The 17,972-nt window shown below is 34.5% G+C and overlaps 1 protein-coding gene across 8 annotated transcripts in view; it reads right to left on the reverse strand.

The window, feature by feature from the left end:
- Positions 1-17,972, reverse strand: part of LOC144965154 (sodium/potassium/calcium exchanger 5-like) — a 155,187-nt gene that overhangs the window by 11,885 nt on the left and 125,330 nt on the right. For 4 of the 8 annotated variants that reach the window (XR_013643974.1, XM_078900182.1, XM_078900181.1 and 1 more), the window contains exons 6-8: positions 10,266-10,366; positions 5,446-5,637; positions 1,499-1,549 (exon numbers count right to left, since the gene is read on the reverse strand). Coding sequence is in view for 6 of the 8 variants with exons in the window: in XM_078900182.1 (XP_078756308.1) it covers positions 1,499-1,549; positions 5,446-5,637; positions 10,266-10,366 (344 nt within the window). In the remaining 2 variants the exon portion in view is untranslated. The remainder of the gene's footprint in view (positions 1-1,498; positions 1,550-5,445; positions 5,638-10,265; positions 10,367-17,972) is intronic. The other 4 variants (XR_013643975.1, XM_078900186.1, XM_078900184.1 and 1 more) reach the window with 1 other exon arrangement.

Here is a 17,972-nt window from a genome sequence, read left to right on the forward strand (position 1 = left end):
GTGCTTTCACGATTTGGCCAGAAAACTCCTCCTTCAAATATCGATCGATCGAAATTATCCTCATCTTGGCAAAAACTCTCAAGCTTGGGACTTTGCTAAGTGCCAGTTTTGAAAGTTTTTACCAAAATGAGGGTCATTTAAATCGATCGATATAATTTGATGGACAAGTTTTCAGGCCAAATTTTTAATACGTATTTTTCTCGAGTACGGCAGTTAACAGGTTAACGAGTCATGGAAGGATTAGGATATGTAGTAACTACGGTTTGACCAAATTATTCGTGAGATAATGATGTTTGTATAGCTGGGTTGGCGGAATATACTCTAACTTAGATGAGAATAAGGTGACCTTCAGTGTGCCCGAGTTTAAAAGTTCGTTCAGAAATGATATGTATCGATTTCCACAAATTCCAATAATAAAAAATATTCTAAACATTATGACAAAGTTTATTCCTCTGACTTTCTCTTACTAGCATTTTTGACTCGACATATTAATGCAAATCCTCCATTCAGAGTTGGAATCTTGATATTCTTGGTGAAAAGAGATATAAATTTTAAAATATTATTTTATTGCTTTCAATAGGCTCACGGCATGTGCTTGTACTCAACGGATTTCTTTAATTTAAATAAACGTCAAGGATGATACATGGTTAAACAACTCTTGTATTTAGCCAGCGTTTCACTTAAGCGTTTTATCACAGTTTTCTTCTTTCTGTTTTTTTTTTTTCAAATCATATCACGACTATCTATTAAAATCTAAAACTTTCTAGCAAGCCAAAGCAAAAATGTAATGTGCTAGAAAATAACATAGCTATAGATAAATGATAAATAAATAAATCAATAAATGAATAAACAAATGAATAACAAAAAATGCGTGAAGGCGTTTATCATGAAAAAGGGAATCGAGCCGTTTACTTTTGTTCAAAAAAGACAAATGGGAGTGATTTAATTGTGTGTGAGTGTGTGGAAGAGAGGGTGGTGTGGATATGCGGGTAGAGAGAAGGAGAGAGCGAGAGAGTGAGAGAGAGAGAGAGAGAGAGAGAGAGAGAGAGAGAATGAAAACGGTGAGAGAAAGGTCGGTATAGAAAATGCAACGAGTTTTTTATCCATTGAATAAACATTTTAAAGACATGAGCTTTCGGATACTCAGTAAATCAGCCACTATAAACACTATAACCAATTCAGTACTGAAGCTGCAAACGATTCCTGCTCATTAATTAAAACATGAAAACGGAAGACCGCGTCCTTCACAAGAAGAAAAAGTAAATGAAATGCAATAATTCATGAACACCTTCCCCCAATACGTAAAAACTTATAGTCAACATCTAAATAACTTGATTAAAAAGTGAGTAAAACAAATAAAATGATTACTGAAACCAAAAGCTGTAAGAGGCTTTTCAAAATGTAAGCAAATAAAACCAGTGCTAATTTGTAAGCTAATGAAACATAAAGAAGCTGGTCGTTTATGACATTGAAAATGCAAATTATGTAGGAATCGAACCTCTTACAATAGGCCGTATTGGTCATGGCTATTACTTCCACCTGATGTTGTCTGAAGCGGGTAAAAAGTAAGGCCAGAAACTGTTAGAAAACAACACAAGCATTGTCATGTTTCATTTTTCTTTATGACAATCAATTAGTTATAAGATTAATTAAATCCTTGTTGAAGCTATGGTTCATTGTAAGGGAGTACTTTTCGACAACGTCTATGTCCAAGTTTCTAAAAATGACTAGTACTATGGTTAGCAAGTTTTAAAACATGCTCACAATCAAGCAAGACAATAATTCTGATGTGAAAAGGTCTTCTGAGACAGTGAACTCAAAGTGAAAAGGATGAGGCAATAAGAACTTCATCCCCTAAAGCCCGTGTTTTTAAAGAGGTAGAATTTTGCATGCAATTGTATTTCTGACTTGTATGCACTTGTATGTTTGTATACAAACCTTTTTTTTTCATTTTATTATTCTATACTACTACCTAGTCTCCAATCTCCCATGATATATACATTAATTGTTGTGTTTACATCAAATAAATGGTTATTTAGATGGGGTGAGTGAAAGTTTCGTTTAGGAGAAGTACGAAGTCATCCTTCGATACCGTATACGTTAATTTCCCGTGTAGACGAGAATCAATCCGAGATTACTTCCTTTCAATATCGTGTTTACGTTAAACATTATTATTGTCTCTGTGAATACAATAACTTAATTACTTATTTTGTTCATTTGTTGTTATTTTCATTTTCTCGGTTGCTTTTTGCTTTATAAAAATGTGTTAATTAAAAAAAGTTTACAAGTTAATCTTTATACATATCAGTTTTTCACCTCCAAAGGGTATTTTCAACGATACGGCTGATTTATATTTTATTTTTATTATTATTTATTATTATTCGCATCGTCAATTGAATCAACCACCATGACATTTTGTTTATTTAGTGTCAAAGTGACTGCATTGATTTCAGTCTTAATTTAGTGGGTGACAAAGTCTGGCTCACGATGGAACAGATCGCTTTGACCTTTCGTGCCATTGAAAAATGTCAATCGGATCTATATAATTCTTAAAATAGAAAAATATAATAATAAATGTATCCTTGTTGCGTCAATAATACTGTAAAACACTGACAGAATACAATCTTTGTTTCTTTATTCATAATAATGATAATAATAATAATAATAATAATAATAATAATAATAATAATGATAATAATAATAATAATAATAATAATAATAATAATAATAATAATAATAATAATAATAATAATAATAATAATAATAATAACAATAATAATAATAATAATAATAATAATAATAATAATAATAATAATAATAATAATAATAATAATAATAATGATAATAATAATCAAACTGACGACTTGCCACTTATCAAAAAGTCTAAAACCAATAACTTTTTAGAAATATCTAGATTACGAATTTATTTACTACTAGGAGGCCCATATTAATCCTTCGACTTATGGGGTATAAATTTTATTGCCAAAACGAAAAAAAATGTCATGTTCTTGGTATTCGGTAGAATAGAGAGAACAATTTACAGAAACAAAAAATCTCAATGTGAGCGACTGAGTGTTGTGAGAGGATCACTGTACGGTATAAAATTTATTACTTGTGCGTATTTATCTATCTTTATTTGTGTGTTTGTGTGTGTGTGTGTGTGTGTGCGTGTGTGTGTGTGTGTGTCGGGGGGGGGGGTCGGTAGGTGGGTGGAGAGAGAGTGGATAGATGCATGTGATTCTGTGACTGCATACCAAATCTTGAATAAAAATTGAAACAAGTCCCTATATGAATGTGCATAAGGGAATAATCTTGGGCATTTTTAAAAAGCACAATATCCACTAAACGTGCTCAAAGCGCTTTACAAAGGGTCCCTAGCAAACAGCATCACTTAGTCATGACGCCTGTCATGTGATACTACCTTTTGTCGGACAAACACAACGCTGTTAAAGGCGTTATTTTACACTTATTTTACACCTAAGTAGCCTGAGAAAATGTAAAAAAAGACATTTTTCTAAGGACTCCACTATATGTCGCTCGGAGTGAGACTTGACCCCTGGGCCTATCGGTCAGAAGGCGAGTGTCAAACCAAAAGACGACATAGCCGCAATTTTATGTGTGAGGGTTCAAGTGCGCATATTATGTTTGTGTGAGTGTGTGTGAGTGTGTGTGTGTGTGTGTGTGGATTGATGGATGTGTGTTAGTAAGTGGGTGGATAGGTGTGACTATGTGTATAATATCAATAAGTTCAAACTAAAAAGAAACCACCAATTTAAATGCAGATACTTGGGTAAATCAAATTTCAATATTCCAGAGTTGACGTAACAGGAATGAAATTTAAGTGAATGACGTAAACTACGATTCATATTCACATATCATTTGCATAAAAAATACTCTTTATATACATCCAACAATTGAAACTAGAAAAGATAAGATCTTTACCCAGCCAAATGAAATAAAATTAAATGCCGTCTTTACCATACAAAACATTTCTACCCCACCCCCTCACCCCAGCCCATTTAATTACTATGTAATTCTGATTAGCAAAAGCATTTTATTATAAGAACCGTTAATAATGAAACAGTTTGAAATTTATAACCGAAAAGTATAAATCAATTTCAAAATGACAATCGACAGGGAGCTCCACTATGTATAATATGGATTTGATGGATACGTTTTTAATTGATATATTTTTGATTGTTTACGATGCAAATGATGATCATACTTAAGATCACATCTGGATTGTTTTTATCTGAACCTTTTTTTTCCACAGGGTATTTAAAGGCCTTTGACCTAAGCAACCCTTTTTAATAAGGTTATGTTGTGTCATGATATGTAAATAAAACCAAGGAACAGTTTTCATAAACCCATTCAATGCTATACTGGTGAACGAACTTTATAATGAAAATATAAATCACGTTTATATGACGTCATATTAATTTCTGTCAAACGATGATTAGAAAGATAACATGAACGCTTTGATTGATTTCTTTTCACAAGCAGCAGGCACTTTTACGGAAAACCAATCGGCTGATTCCGTAATTGAGCTTGATGACGCACATTAGAATATAATATCCAAAATAACTGAGAACCCAATGCAATGCATATAATCAACTATATAATTGTTCAAATGAGCACAGTGGTATGATCAATTAAGCCTGGTGCAAATTCTTGCCGAATCACTTTGAATTGTATTAAATTTGAAATGATCAAATTAAGCATTGTCCTTTTTCAACAAGGCATCACCGTCCTCCGCGTAGTTCATTTAACAAAACACAGTCATAACTTTAGTGTTGTACATGACAAAATCAGAAAAAAAAAACTTTTAATTATCGGATTGGACCGAATTTCTTTTTTTAAAATCACAATTCCTCTTATATCGTCATAACTTTGGACTAACAGTTTTCACTGTGGACAGCATAGATTATATTCTGCCTTCAATGAAGCCGCTGACAATGATCTCCTGATACAGGCCCGGATCTTGTCAAAAGCTATCGAACCTGGGACTTCATATTTGAAGTTTTCTGGCAAAACTTTAATAATTATGTTGCTGTTTTTTTCAGATTATGGCAGCTCCGCGAAGTGGTCATCATACAGTCGCATTGTGTGTAACGATACCTTTATTACAGTGGTTGACAAATTGGCCAAGTTCTTGTAATTTGTTAAAGTAAATTGATGTGTTGATGTTAATTGGAGTTTGTTGTTCTTATTGTTGAACCATCCAAAACATATATGCGTGAAATTAATTCCATATACATCCGATCAAAAACTGGCTTGTGAGATGGTTCTTTGCTGAGTATGATATGATAAAATGAAAAGCGATTTGAGCAGGTTTAGCGGATATTTCCCTTTATAGATTCTCTAATTTTGTTGTTTTTGTTTGTTTGTTTTACTAGTTGTCATTCTTAAAAACTGGAATTAAGTGAGCAAGACAGTATCTCTTACCTGTGTGCACGTGCTCTTTTCATTTCCTCTGGAACGGCATTTTCTTGGTTAGTCTTTTCAACCAATGGTTGACGTCCAAATTTTGCCAAGAGAAGCCTGACCCAGCATTTGGCATTTGTCTCCATACGACGATTAAAATACATGATGAGAATATAGAACATGTACAGAATTACCATCACAGTGGCTTCGTACCTGAAATGACATGAGGAGAGAAAACAAATATATGTTTAAAATATTCTTTACTCCAGTTGGAAGAGATTAATCAATGTTATCTGTATGTCATATTAATTCTGGTGTGAATTAGTGAAAAAGTTGGTAAATGAGAAAATTGATGAAATTCACAATTCATAGTTGGACTAGTTTAGACGATTATATTGGAAAATCAATTGTTAACTTCAAACATTTCACGAATTACAATTATAGCAGTGATAAACACATGATTACACAAAGAATACGAGTAATTAATATAACCATTCTAACTATCTATCGCAAGTATCAGGATTGCTGAATTATTGTGCGTTTAGTGCAAGAAGGTGTCTTTCTTTGCAGTCAGCTCACATATCGTGCTGTTTATATAAATGGGAGCCTCGGCTTGTGGAAAAAGTGTCATAATTCAAATTGTTTTATTCAAGGTTCTAATGTCAGTCGAGTGTTGCGTGCAAATTCGAGTCCCCGTTTGATTCTACTGTCCAAACAGAACAAGAACAGTACCCCAGTTGCTGCTGTTCAGCATTTACCAGGTATCATATACAATAAGTCATTTTTGCGCAAAAAACGTGAAGCTAGAACCTCGTTTTCATTCACGCCGTAATAATTTCGTTTATCCACAGGGCCTACAAACCATTACTCCCTGTTACCGTTTGTCTTCTGTTTCACAAATATAGGGTATGAATTATTCCAGTCTACCCTTTGTCAAACCTACCTATAGGTCATTGCCTGCCCACCCCCTCCTCGTGATCTTTTACCCTCTAATAATGATTTTTTTTTAAAAACACGAAACGGATGTAATTATTCTAATAAAGATTGTTGATGGATGGACAGGGTGGCAGAATGGAATAAACATGGGTTTACCATATTTTGAATAAACACCACAAGGCATGATTATTATAAAATTAACTCATTATGAAAACATGGGGGGATAATTTAACAAGCCTAGAAAAACATTATAATACCAGTATCTACCTGGAAAATAAACAATTCTCGACTGAACTTTTTACGTGAGAGAAAAATGCTTATTAATTATCAATTTCAGGAATGATGTACAACATACAGTGCTAAAGGCAAAGATTGTAATAGTTGTGATGCAAGCGAAGACTAAGCAACCTGTGATTCATAACCGGTGTTTCCTTGTTAAATTTGGCCAGGTAATGTTTTAAAATATTATATAATTTGAGCAAATTGGTAAACAAATTCACAGGGAATAACATAAATATAATGAGGCGAGTTTTGAGTTTAAAACAACTTTAGTGAAGGCAGGATTGGACTTGACTTTAGAGAAGGAACAACGTTGACGTCATTCAAGTCTTTGTTATTGTTTTTATACAGCCTGTTTGTAATAAGATCTCAGTATTATATCAATCTGACTATAATCCTTTAAAGTTACACACAGTTTTGGTATGTGCTGGTATGTTTAATCTGGTTATCGGATGATGTGAGTATTTTACCTAAAGACTTAACATCAATAGTGTATGAACTCAAGTAGAAACAAATATTTGATTATGGAGTACTTTTAAATCAGTAGGTAAAAGTTAAATAAATACGTCTGGATTAGAGAAGTTGCTGATTTTAGGTCTACTTTTATACTTGACTCGAACTCCGACTAGCCAGGCGACAAACCTAAAAAGTGAGACAAATATGACCCACCGTTTAAGATCGGTATCATGTCGCATAGACAAGTTGAAGGAAATTGATTTTAAAAATCAAAATGATCAGAATACGTATTTTTTAAATTTTGAAGTTTGATAAACAAAACTCACTTATTTCAATTATGGCATTTTCTTTAACTCAAACGCTAGACATTACTCTTAAAATCCAATTCAAACATCGGATGTACCCCGACATAATACAGTTGTGAGCCGATATGTCTAAAATGGTCTTGAACTGAAGTTTACTGTTATGAAATTTGATTTATTTAACGCGTTTTACATGCGCTGTTTGCGCAAGATGATCAATGTAACTTGGAAAGATAAGATCAGAAATGAAGAAATAGTGAAGAAAAAAACCCAGAAATAATCGAAATGCTGGACATAGTACGGGAAAAGAAATTAGGATGGTTTGGCCACGTAGCGCAAACCCGCATGAAGGCCGGTATATTCCCCGAAAGACCTTATGAGGTGGAAGCCATCTGAAAGTCGAAAGAGACGTGGGCCGAAGTTAACTTAGATCAGACCATAGAGCAAGATTTAAGGGAAGGTGGACTGTCATCGGAGGAATCAGAGATACTTAGAGATTTGTGACGGACCAATGTGCCAGTCGGCATGGGAAGGACGAAGATACAAATTTAGGTGTTATTAAATTCCAGGGGTAATTTTAGTTAATTCTGTGACCCGAAATGAGAGATCGGATATCTGAGCTGGTAGATTACTCGCCGTGCAAGCAAAGGGACTGATATTGATACTTGTTTCAGTCGAATTTTTTCTGACAACCCCTGTCCACAAAACAGAGCATAGTTAGCTGGTTCTGTTGAATGTAGTCAAAAGTACTTTCCAATCGACCAACATTCTATCTTGAAAGTAACTAGAATCTGTTACTGTACGTTTGCCACGACTGAGCCTCAGACTCCCTCCTCGTCCTAATGGATCTAAAGGATCACGTTTGTGTTCTGACATCTGATATATTATATATTCCATTCGTAATCTACAATTTTGTGTTTAATTTAGAAAACGAAAGAAAATTGATCATCACTCAAACTGAAATCATAAATCTTCTACTTTATGTTTATCTGTATCGAGTGATTAATTATCTTCATGAAATTATGACGTATCACATTTGCCGCAGATCAAGCTTCAGAGAGATCATATTCAAGATGGTTAGCATAATCAATGTTTTTGTTTTTTACAAGAAAGTGTTTTATTGTATTGATATAATAATTAAGCTTGAGCTTTAAATAGTGCAATATCTAATAAAGGTGCTCAACGCTCTTTACAATGGGTTACTAACCAACAGTAACACTTAACATGTAGGACTAGACATGGCACCTGTTAGGCGATATTGCAATTTTTTCCCACAGAGACAACACTATTAACGGCCAGATACTCATTTTACCCCTCAGTACGGCGAGAGGATATGAGTAAAGAACGTTTTCAAAGGACCTAGCTATGCGCCGCTCAGAGAGGACTCGTACCCCAGACCTTTCGGTCCGAAGGCGATTGTCATACCATAAGACCACACAGCCGCATTGACCACATTGCCGCAATGAATAGAATCTAGAACGTTTACTCATTCTTAAAAAGTACTTTATCATTCCTAATCAGCGGAGACAAAGCAAAGAATAGAAACGTCTATACTTTTCAAAGTGTCACGGTATTCCAAACGTCTTCAGTGGAGCGTGTTTTCTCTCAGACAACTAATTTAATCAATCAAAAATCTAAAACTCAACATCCGTTTCCTTAAGTCACCAGGTGCAGATGTATTCTCATCGAATCACGGGAGTGCCTTAAATTGTGCTGATTACTTTAGAATAGAAATCGCTCATTGAAGGTTGGAAGTCAGCATTTGACCGCCTAAATGGCAAATCATTTGCCCCATTTCATTTAGATTTGATTGTTTGTACGTTTGCTTGATTGCTTGTTTGTTTCCTTGTTTTGTTTTGTCCTTTTTCTTTTTGGTTTTATGTTTGTTTTGTTGTTGTTTTTTTCGTCTTTTTAGGGGTTTTTTGTTGTTTATTTTTGCTTGTTTGTCTATTCCGTTTGTTAAGGGATATTTTCTATTCTTTTGTTCATGTCATGGAGGGATATTAAAATATTCCGGGTTATTCCGGGGGTTTTTTCAGTTGCTGTTCCACTAATTAGTTGATCGTTTTAACGTATGATTGTACAGATGAGAAGGACTTATAGAACGATCCTGTTCGCTGCTCGACCCCATTCTATTAATAGTCAAAGTTTTGCTGAACTGGCTTTGGTTTTCGTTTCTGTTTCTTTTAGATATCTCCGACAAAATGTTTCACAATGAGCCAATCTGCCTCATATTTTCAACAGGCTCTTCCCTCTCCCTTCTTTAGAACCCTAACAGTGCACTTATTGTATATGTGCATTTTCGCCCTATTATATTATAACAACCACAAATTTACTCAAGGTCACACGTATCTATGTAACGGTTAGTGGTGCCTGTTACGTATTCATGCCACAATTTAATAGTTGCCACTTGTCGTGATTAATAGCCAAATTTCCGATTTATGTGACTTCGCATAATGTCAAAACCAAAGAAAACAAAAATTGAAGAAAATGCTTTTTGTGTATATCGTACCATAATATCGATAGGTTTGTTGGAATGACAATATCGAATCATGTCGAATTCAAAAAACCATATCGATATTATTAGGTTCATGCTCGCTGTACATTTACCCCTCCAGACATTTAAATAATTATACTTATTATCTACCCCTCTGGAATTTTTATCAAACGTGTATTTTTTCACATTTCATTTAACCTTAAATAAGTGAGATAAATGATACTAAAAATTTTGTTAAATTGATATTAAGTTTGTACTTAGAAGTACAGAGTACTTTATATTAAAATCGATAATATTTTTAGAGTAAGTATATTGTGCAAGACCCATGCTACGATTTTCTTTTTACTAAAAATGTTATATTTTGTACTTACCACGCGACGCTTTTGTCACGGATAATCAAAAACAAGGTAAGTACAGAGATGAGGTAGAACACGGTGTCACGCACCAGAGGGTACCAGGTCAACTCCACCACCTGAAATGAAATTAAAGTCATATCACAGTAGGTCAAAAAGTGCAATTTTTGGGGAGAGGGTGGGAGGAGGGGGGGGGGTGGCTGTTAAGAAGAAAAAAATTCCAACCCATAAGAACTACTTAAACAATGAGGGCCTTGAAAGATGTATAAAACCAATTTGGTAAATGCACATCATATTAACGTTTGGGACGCATATCCTTCGTCAGCCTTACCAGTCAATGCACAAGATATGAACGGGTTTTTTGTTTTGTGTGTTAGTTCGTTTGTTTTCTTTATAGCTTTGTTGTTTGATTTTTGTTACATAAAAACATCTTTGTAAAACAAATTTGCAATATGGATATATCATGATTAATTTTCATACCGGATCAATAGTTTACTTGATTTTTTAAAAGCTATTTGTTCTCAAATATTACTTTTTGATTGTATTCATCACCTTAAATTATATTTTTACTTATTAAAGGTTTACAAATTGAATATAGATAATAGACAATTCTCGTAATTTTTCACAGTTTACAGTACAGAAAGTTAAAAATTATTTCTGTACTTTAAAGGGATTGTTTATATACGTATTAGGTCTCGTGAATGCTTGATAGCAATTTGACATGGACAATTAGATCTAAATTGGTAAGGAAAGAGTTAACGGATATGTCACATCAAAATCTAACTTTTTAGTGGATCCTTTTCTAAATTGCATTTAAGCATAATCATTGAAGCATACTCATTAAACAAAATAATTGAGTTTTATATACCACAATATCCACTAAATGTGCTCAAAGCGCTTTACAGGGGGTCCCTTGTCAACAGCAACATTTAACATGTAGGAATATGAATCAGAAACAAGGCGTTTTTAGACCAGAGCACGAAGACAGGATGCAATAGGATTCAATAGTCTGATGTCACGTCCGCTAGCAACCAGCAGCTTGGTTCTAAACAAAGAAAATCGGTACTATTTATTCTTCATGCTGGCTAGAACTTTTACACATGTCAGTGATCAGAATGTATAAAAGTCAAAACATGATCAGATTTATAATGTTTTTCTTCTCTGGATACACTTTTATGCTCGTCGGAGAAGTATTTCATACGGGCGTCCGCCATTGTTCCGATAGTTTAGAACCTGTTACTAAATTACTAGATTTGCGCCATTAAGAGGGAAATGATATCACGACTGTTGAAGCCAATTACTAAGAGCTCGTCAAATTTAAAGAGTAACAGATTTTGTTTTGGCACAAACATTATAAATAATATGAATTCAATAAAATAGGGACGGGACATGACTCTGTCAGGCGATATTACAATTATTCGGACAAAGACACCGCTGTTACCGGCCAGGTACTCATTTTACATCTGATTACGGTGAGAGAATGTGAGTAAAGAGCCTTTTCCAACGATGCGCCGAGCGCGAGGCTCGAACCCAAGACTTTCCGATCCGTAAGCGAGTGTCATACCACTAGACCACATAGCCGCACATTGAAGCAGAGTCAATTAATTCTCCTCAATACAATAACGTATTAAGTCGATAGACTACATATTCGTGTAAGCCTAGAGTAGAACCGAATATCGCCACTAAAGGATTAAAGACCAAATCAGTCTAGAACGGACATCCATATCGGAACACAGAATGATATTGAACGGCATTGTAAGTATTGTTTGAGGGAAGTAACGAAACATGATTCATGTGACAGTGATGAATCGAACTAAATTGGAAATGGCGAGCCTGGAATAGGGGCACAGGTCGTTGACCGAAGGTCTTTTCATAAAAGATAGTGGAATTGTGTATGTTGAAATGGTAATAGTTGTGGAGATATTGATGATGGTGATGATAATAGTGGTTTGGAAGATGATGATGGTGATGATGATGATGGTGATGATGATGATGATGATGATGATGATGATGATGATGATGATAATGATGATGATGATGATGATGATGATGATGAGAATTATAATTATCATCATCATCATCATCATTATCATCATCATCATCATCATCATCATCATCGTTATCATTATCATCATCATCATCATTATTATCATTATCATTATCATCATCATCATCATCATCATCATCATCATCATCATCATCATAATCATAACAGTAATATACTAGGTTTGCCAAATTCATCTTGGAAAAAAGTGAGCTTTGGTGATGATCCCTTCGATGGCTATCTAAATACAAACTTAAACCTCATGTTTAATGTCAAATGGCACAAGAATTCCTTTGATTGACATGAAATAGATGTCTGGTCACAGTGAAATAGTGACCCTAAAGGGGAGATTATCCTCAATATGTCGAAGCTTAACAAAAACGTTCTTCCTTTTATTTTTCTTGGTTAGCTCCGTGCATATAAAATCAAGTCTACACATTTAAGACAAATGGATCCTTTTGCTCTCATATTTTGAGAGCGTAAGTTTTTTTGTTTTTTTTTCTAAACCGTTTAAAATGGAAGAATACATTTTTGTCTCTCCACAAAACTGTTGCCAATTCCGGCATCGTTTCATGTTTAGAATTATCTGTAGTTCAACTGTATGTGAAGAAAATGTCAACTAAAAGTAATTCTCTTAACAAAACAAAAGGTTTGAGTCATGCTTCAGTCTCATAACTTAATTAAAGGTTCTGTCATTCAAATTACATCATTGAAGCCGGAATATGAATCAGAAACTAGGCGTTTTAGACCAGAGCATGAAACAGGATGCAACAGGATTCAATAGTCTGATGTCACGTCCGCTAGCAACCAGCAGCTTGGTTCTAAACAAAGAAAATTGGTACTTTTTATTCTTCATGCTGGCTAGAACTTTTTCACATGTCAGTGATCAGAATGTATAAAAGTCAAAACATGATCAGATTTATAATGTTTCTTTTTCTCCGGATACACTTTTATGCTCGTCGGAGAAGTATTTCATACGGGCGTCCGCCATTGTTCCGATAGTTTAGAACCAGTTACTAAATTACTAGATATGCGCCATTAAGAGGCGTCACGACTGTTGAAGCCAATTACTAAGAGCTAGTCGAATTTATAGAGTAACGGATTTTGTTTTTGCTCAAACATTATAATAATATGAATTCAATAAAACCTGTTGAAATTAATATTTTAATTACAGACTATATGATAAGGACTTTAAGCTTCGTTCAATTTAGCAATCAAGCAATTAAAGTAGTGTTACACTATATATAAGGACCACCGTTTCCACAAGAGTGTACATAATTTTAGGTCCGTCTTTTTCTGTATTTTGATTAAGCAGGTCAATGCAGTGTAAAATCAACTCTATTCTTTCAAGGCCCCACGGTGACAGACACTGTCCGTCTCAAAGCTGCTTATGGCCACTAATCCTTACAAGGGACACACTAAGGAGAAATTAATGGGCACAACTGTATGTTTTTTTCGCTTTTAATCCGACTGGGAATCACACCGAAGCTTCCTCCAACTGGAGTAAATGACCTTTCTCCCTATTTCTCCGAGGAGTCAATTTGGGATCTGAAGTTTTTATGATGCTAAGATCATGCATGGAACGATGGATAGTAATGAAATTGGTGTCATCTTGCTTCTTCGAGAGATTTCTCCCCCCACCCCCCTCTGTCTTTCTCTCTGTCTCTCTCTCTCTCTCTGTCTCTCTCTCTGTCTCTCTCTCTCTCTTTCTCTCTCTCTCTCTCTCTCTCTCTCTCTCTCTCTCTCTCTCTCTCTCTCTCTCTCTCTCTTCTTTCTTTCTTTCTTTCTTCTCTCTTTCCTTCTTTTATTATTTCTTTCTCTTCTCTCCCCTTGTGTGTATGTTTGTGTGTGTGTGTGTGTATGCGTGTGTTTCTGCCTGTATGTCAATTAATCCCTCTCTCTCTCTCTCTCTCTCTCTCTCTCTCTCTCTCTCTCTCTCTCTCTCTCTCTCTCTCTCTCTCTCTAAACAAAAATTATATATATATATATCCATCAATCTATCTCATCCACGTCGACCATTTCATTTCCTATTGTTATCATTATTGCTACTTAATATTATCATTCTATGATTTACTTTTACTATGAAGGAAAACTATAGTTAAGTAATGATTTTATTGATTGTAGTGGTAGTTATATTTACTGTATATTCATTCTCCTGAAGCTAATCACGATAATGAAAAATGAACAACCATCGATAGATTATAACGAAACATTACACAAGAAAAATTGATGTCAATAACATGAATTCATTACTAAGGTTTTAATTTTCCACGATTTTGCTTGGGAAACCAATCAAAAACAATTGCAACGAGTTTAACTTAATTTAACTAACGAGTGTTTAACCTCAATTGCGCGTAGTCTTAGAGAATTTTATGAGAACGAATCACCTGTTGGCTGTTTTTAATCGACAAAAGATGTCATAATCATAATCAAATGACGTCAACTGCATTTTGTCCACAGAATTATATTTGATAATGAAACTGGTAGCCTTCAAGAAGACGATAGAGGAAACCCAATGCCAATTGGAAAAGAGATGATGTCTTAAACAATCATCAATATTACCCCCAAAAAAATCAGCATTTACATAAATTCTTTTACGTTGAATCAATTATAACATTCTTTGAAATTGAGTTGTTTCTTCACAAACGCAAACAATACATAGCGCATGGCAAACAAGCTGACATAATTACATTTCTTTAGCCTTTAACCAGTTAACTGCCGAACTCTGAAAAAGCAGGTATTTTAAAATTTGGCGAAAAAAAATAGACCTTCAAATATCGATAGGTTTTGTTTTTTTAATGACCCTCATTTTGGTAAAAATATTTCATGAGGTCCAATGTTTGATAATTTTGGCCGAGATGAGGGTCATTGAAATCGATCGATATTTGAATGATGAGTTTTCTGACCAAATTATTAAATACGTGTCTTTCTAGAGTATGCCACTTAATTAGGTTAAAGTCAAACAGGAATTTCTTTGGAATCAGAGTTTTTTTCTATAATTAATTTGTAATGAACGCCGTCTTAATCTCTTTCAACAAGAGAGCAGTGCTATTGAGATGGGGCTCGGGCTCCGTCCAACTTGACGTCGCAGTGATGTTATTACTCTATAGATGGAACCGGTTACCTTTGATGTATTACAATAGAGTCAAATCGACCTGGGCCTGTCAATGGTTAAATACCTGGCTGGAGATTTTATGTAACTTCGACAAAATTAGATTTTATTGTAGCCATTTACTCTTCAATCCTTCATCGTGTTTATTTAAATAAAGAGCTTTGTCTTTGAAATTCTGACAATCATCAAGGTGATATGCCTTCAAACCAGAATATTATAATTGCCCTCAAAATTAGTTTTGGTGTTGCATCCACATCCTCTGTACAACGTCGCCGTAATATGACCGTATTATACATGTAACGTATCTAAATATCCGCTTTCCGTATGTTATGGACCCTCATCCTATTATCAACAAAATTGACTGATAATTCAAAAGTACGTATAACTCACCAATATGGACTGGAATTCAAACCAAATCTTTTATTGTTCAAACCCTTCTTTGGGGTAAATAAATACAATAAAATAAAACTAATACGATATGTAAAAAGTTAGGGAAATGCAGACAAACTTAAGCTCTTTAACTTAGAAAGACACGAGTGGAACCTTTTTTTCAAATGTAATGTATACCATATATTTTCGTTTAATATCGTTATTATTTTTAAATAACGATTAGAACCTGGATTCTTTAGTTCAGTTGTGTATTAAAGCAGTTATATTCATTTCCCTTCAATACTTTTACTTTGAAACACATTCCTTCTATAACAGTGGGACTAAATAAAGCAATAGAAAATTGAAGGAGAGATTTTTCACTTGAATTCAATTCCAGATTTAGTTTTTTTTAAACGTCAATATCTGATCAAAGGATCTTGGCAATAAAAGATTTTCACCTATTATAACTGATTGTGTTTGAGAAAGAATTATTACATTTCGAAAATAAACTAAAACAAATACGGGAGATGACAAAGGAGTTAACCAGAATCTGCAATGTATCAAAGAGAAAAATTTCCCTATGTTATAGTGTCAGATGTTTGAATAAAAGAAACCTGAGCATTTATATACTATATATTATATAATTTAACACGCCTCGCCGGCAGGACACGTTTTTGTTTATCTATCTTGCTGTTCCATTTTGCTTTCAATTCCTACGCGTCAATGTGGATTTTTATATGATTAATATTGTGACGGTGTTGTGTTTAATTATCTGAAATCAATTTTAATCTCTAACAAACCATTTCTGATATTCTCATTTTTTCAAAATGGATTTTAAGGTAAAACCTAATTTTTACAAATCTTTTTCTTCTACACATTACAAGAGATTTTTATTCACCGCTTTATTTTTAACATCGACGTCACTCTATCAATACTGTCAACAACCAACGTTTCTGATTAACGGCATTGAGTCCAATTCATACCAGCGGGGCGGAACGAGAAATCAAAGGGCGATCCCAGTGTTCAATGGCCACAGACAAGGACTTCATAATAATACCACAGACCATAACGCCCCCATTCACTTACATAAGAGTCGATCCAAAGTCACGACCACTGCCATTGTCGTCGTTATCGTCACCACCATCACCACCATCATCGCTGACGTCATCATCACTGTCATCTTCCATATTATTGTTACCACCAACACCAACATCCTCGCAGTCTACGTCGTTATCATCAGCATCACCACCCCGATCCAACCTAAATTACTTTAAATACCACTAATAATTTGGCTTCAATAAACCGACCCTCTCCCGTGATAACAATTAAGGAAACTGATCGGAGACCGAAGACAACACATAACGAATTTATTAACGTTGGCCATAATATTGATATAAGATAATGTCGGAACAACACTCAAGGCGTAATTAACATTATCCAAGACCACCGCATTAACATTCTCATTATAACAGAGACATGGCGTAACCATCAATGTGACGAACCTATTATGAAGGCCATGACGCCAACGGGATACAAAATAAAATATTTTCCGCCTCCAAACAGACGAGTTGGAGGAATAGCCATTGTTTATTCATCATTCCTTCATGACAAAATATCATTTTTAAACAATCTATTCGACTCTTTTGAATATGCTGGATTTTTAATACGCTTTCAAAATTGTTAACAAATTTGCATTTAAATACCACCGATAAGAACAATTCGTCATGCAAAGATTTTACCATGGAATTTAGAGATTTTATTTTTAACCAGTCAATTAATAACATAAACAACATTAATTTTAGTGATTTTAACATTGATTTTAATGGAAACAAAAACGAATCAAAAATTTTTCGTGACTTAACAGATTGTGAACTCGTTCAGATCGTGGTCGAACCAACGAATGACCATGGCCACATCATCGACCATGTCATTACAGAAGAAGGTTTCCACTTTTTATCACCTGTCAACAATATAAATAGATGAGTGTCTGACCATCATATTTTATTCTTCTCCATCTACGTAACAACAAACCGCCCTGTAAAGAGCAAGATTACCTCACGTGGTTTTAAGAACATTTTAAGGAAACATCTAACTCATTCAATAAAGAAAAACACACCATGGACGCCGACTAATCAACGCCGCAATACTCGACAGCGTGAACCAACATGCCCCTGAAAGAGCGAGGACGGTAAGAATACGA

Source organism: Berghia stephanieae, chromosome 2, assembly GCF_034508935.2.
Source record: "Berghia stephanieae isolate SIO BIC M18660-M18661 chromosome 2, UCSD_Bste_1.3, whole genome shotgun sequence".
NCBI classification, from domain to species: Eukaryota; Metazoa; Mollusca; class Gastropoda; order Nudibranchia; family Aeolidiidae; genus Berghia; species Berghia stephanieae.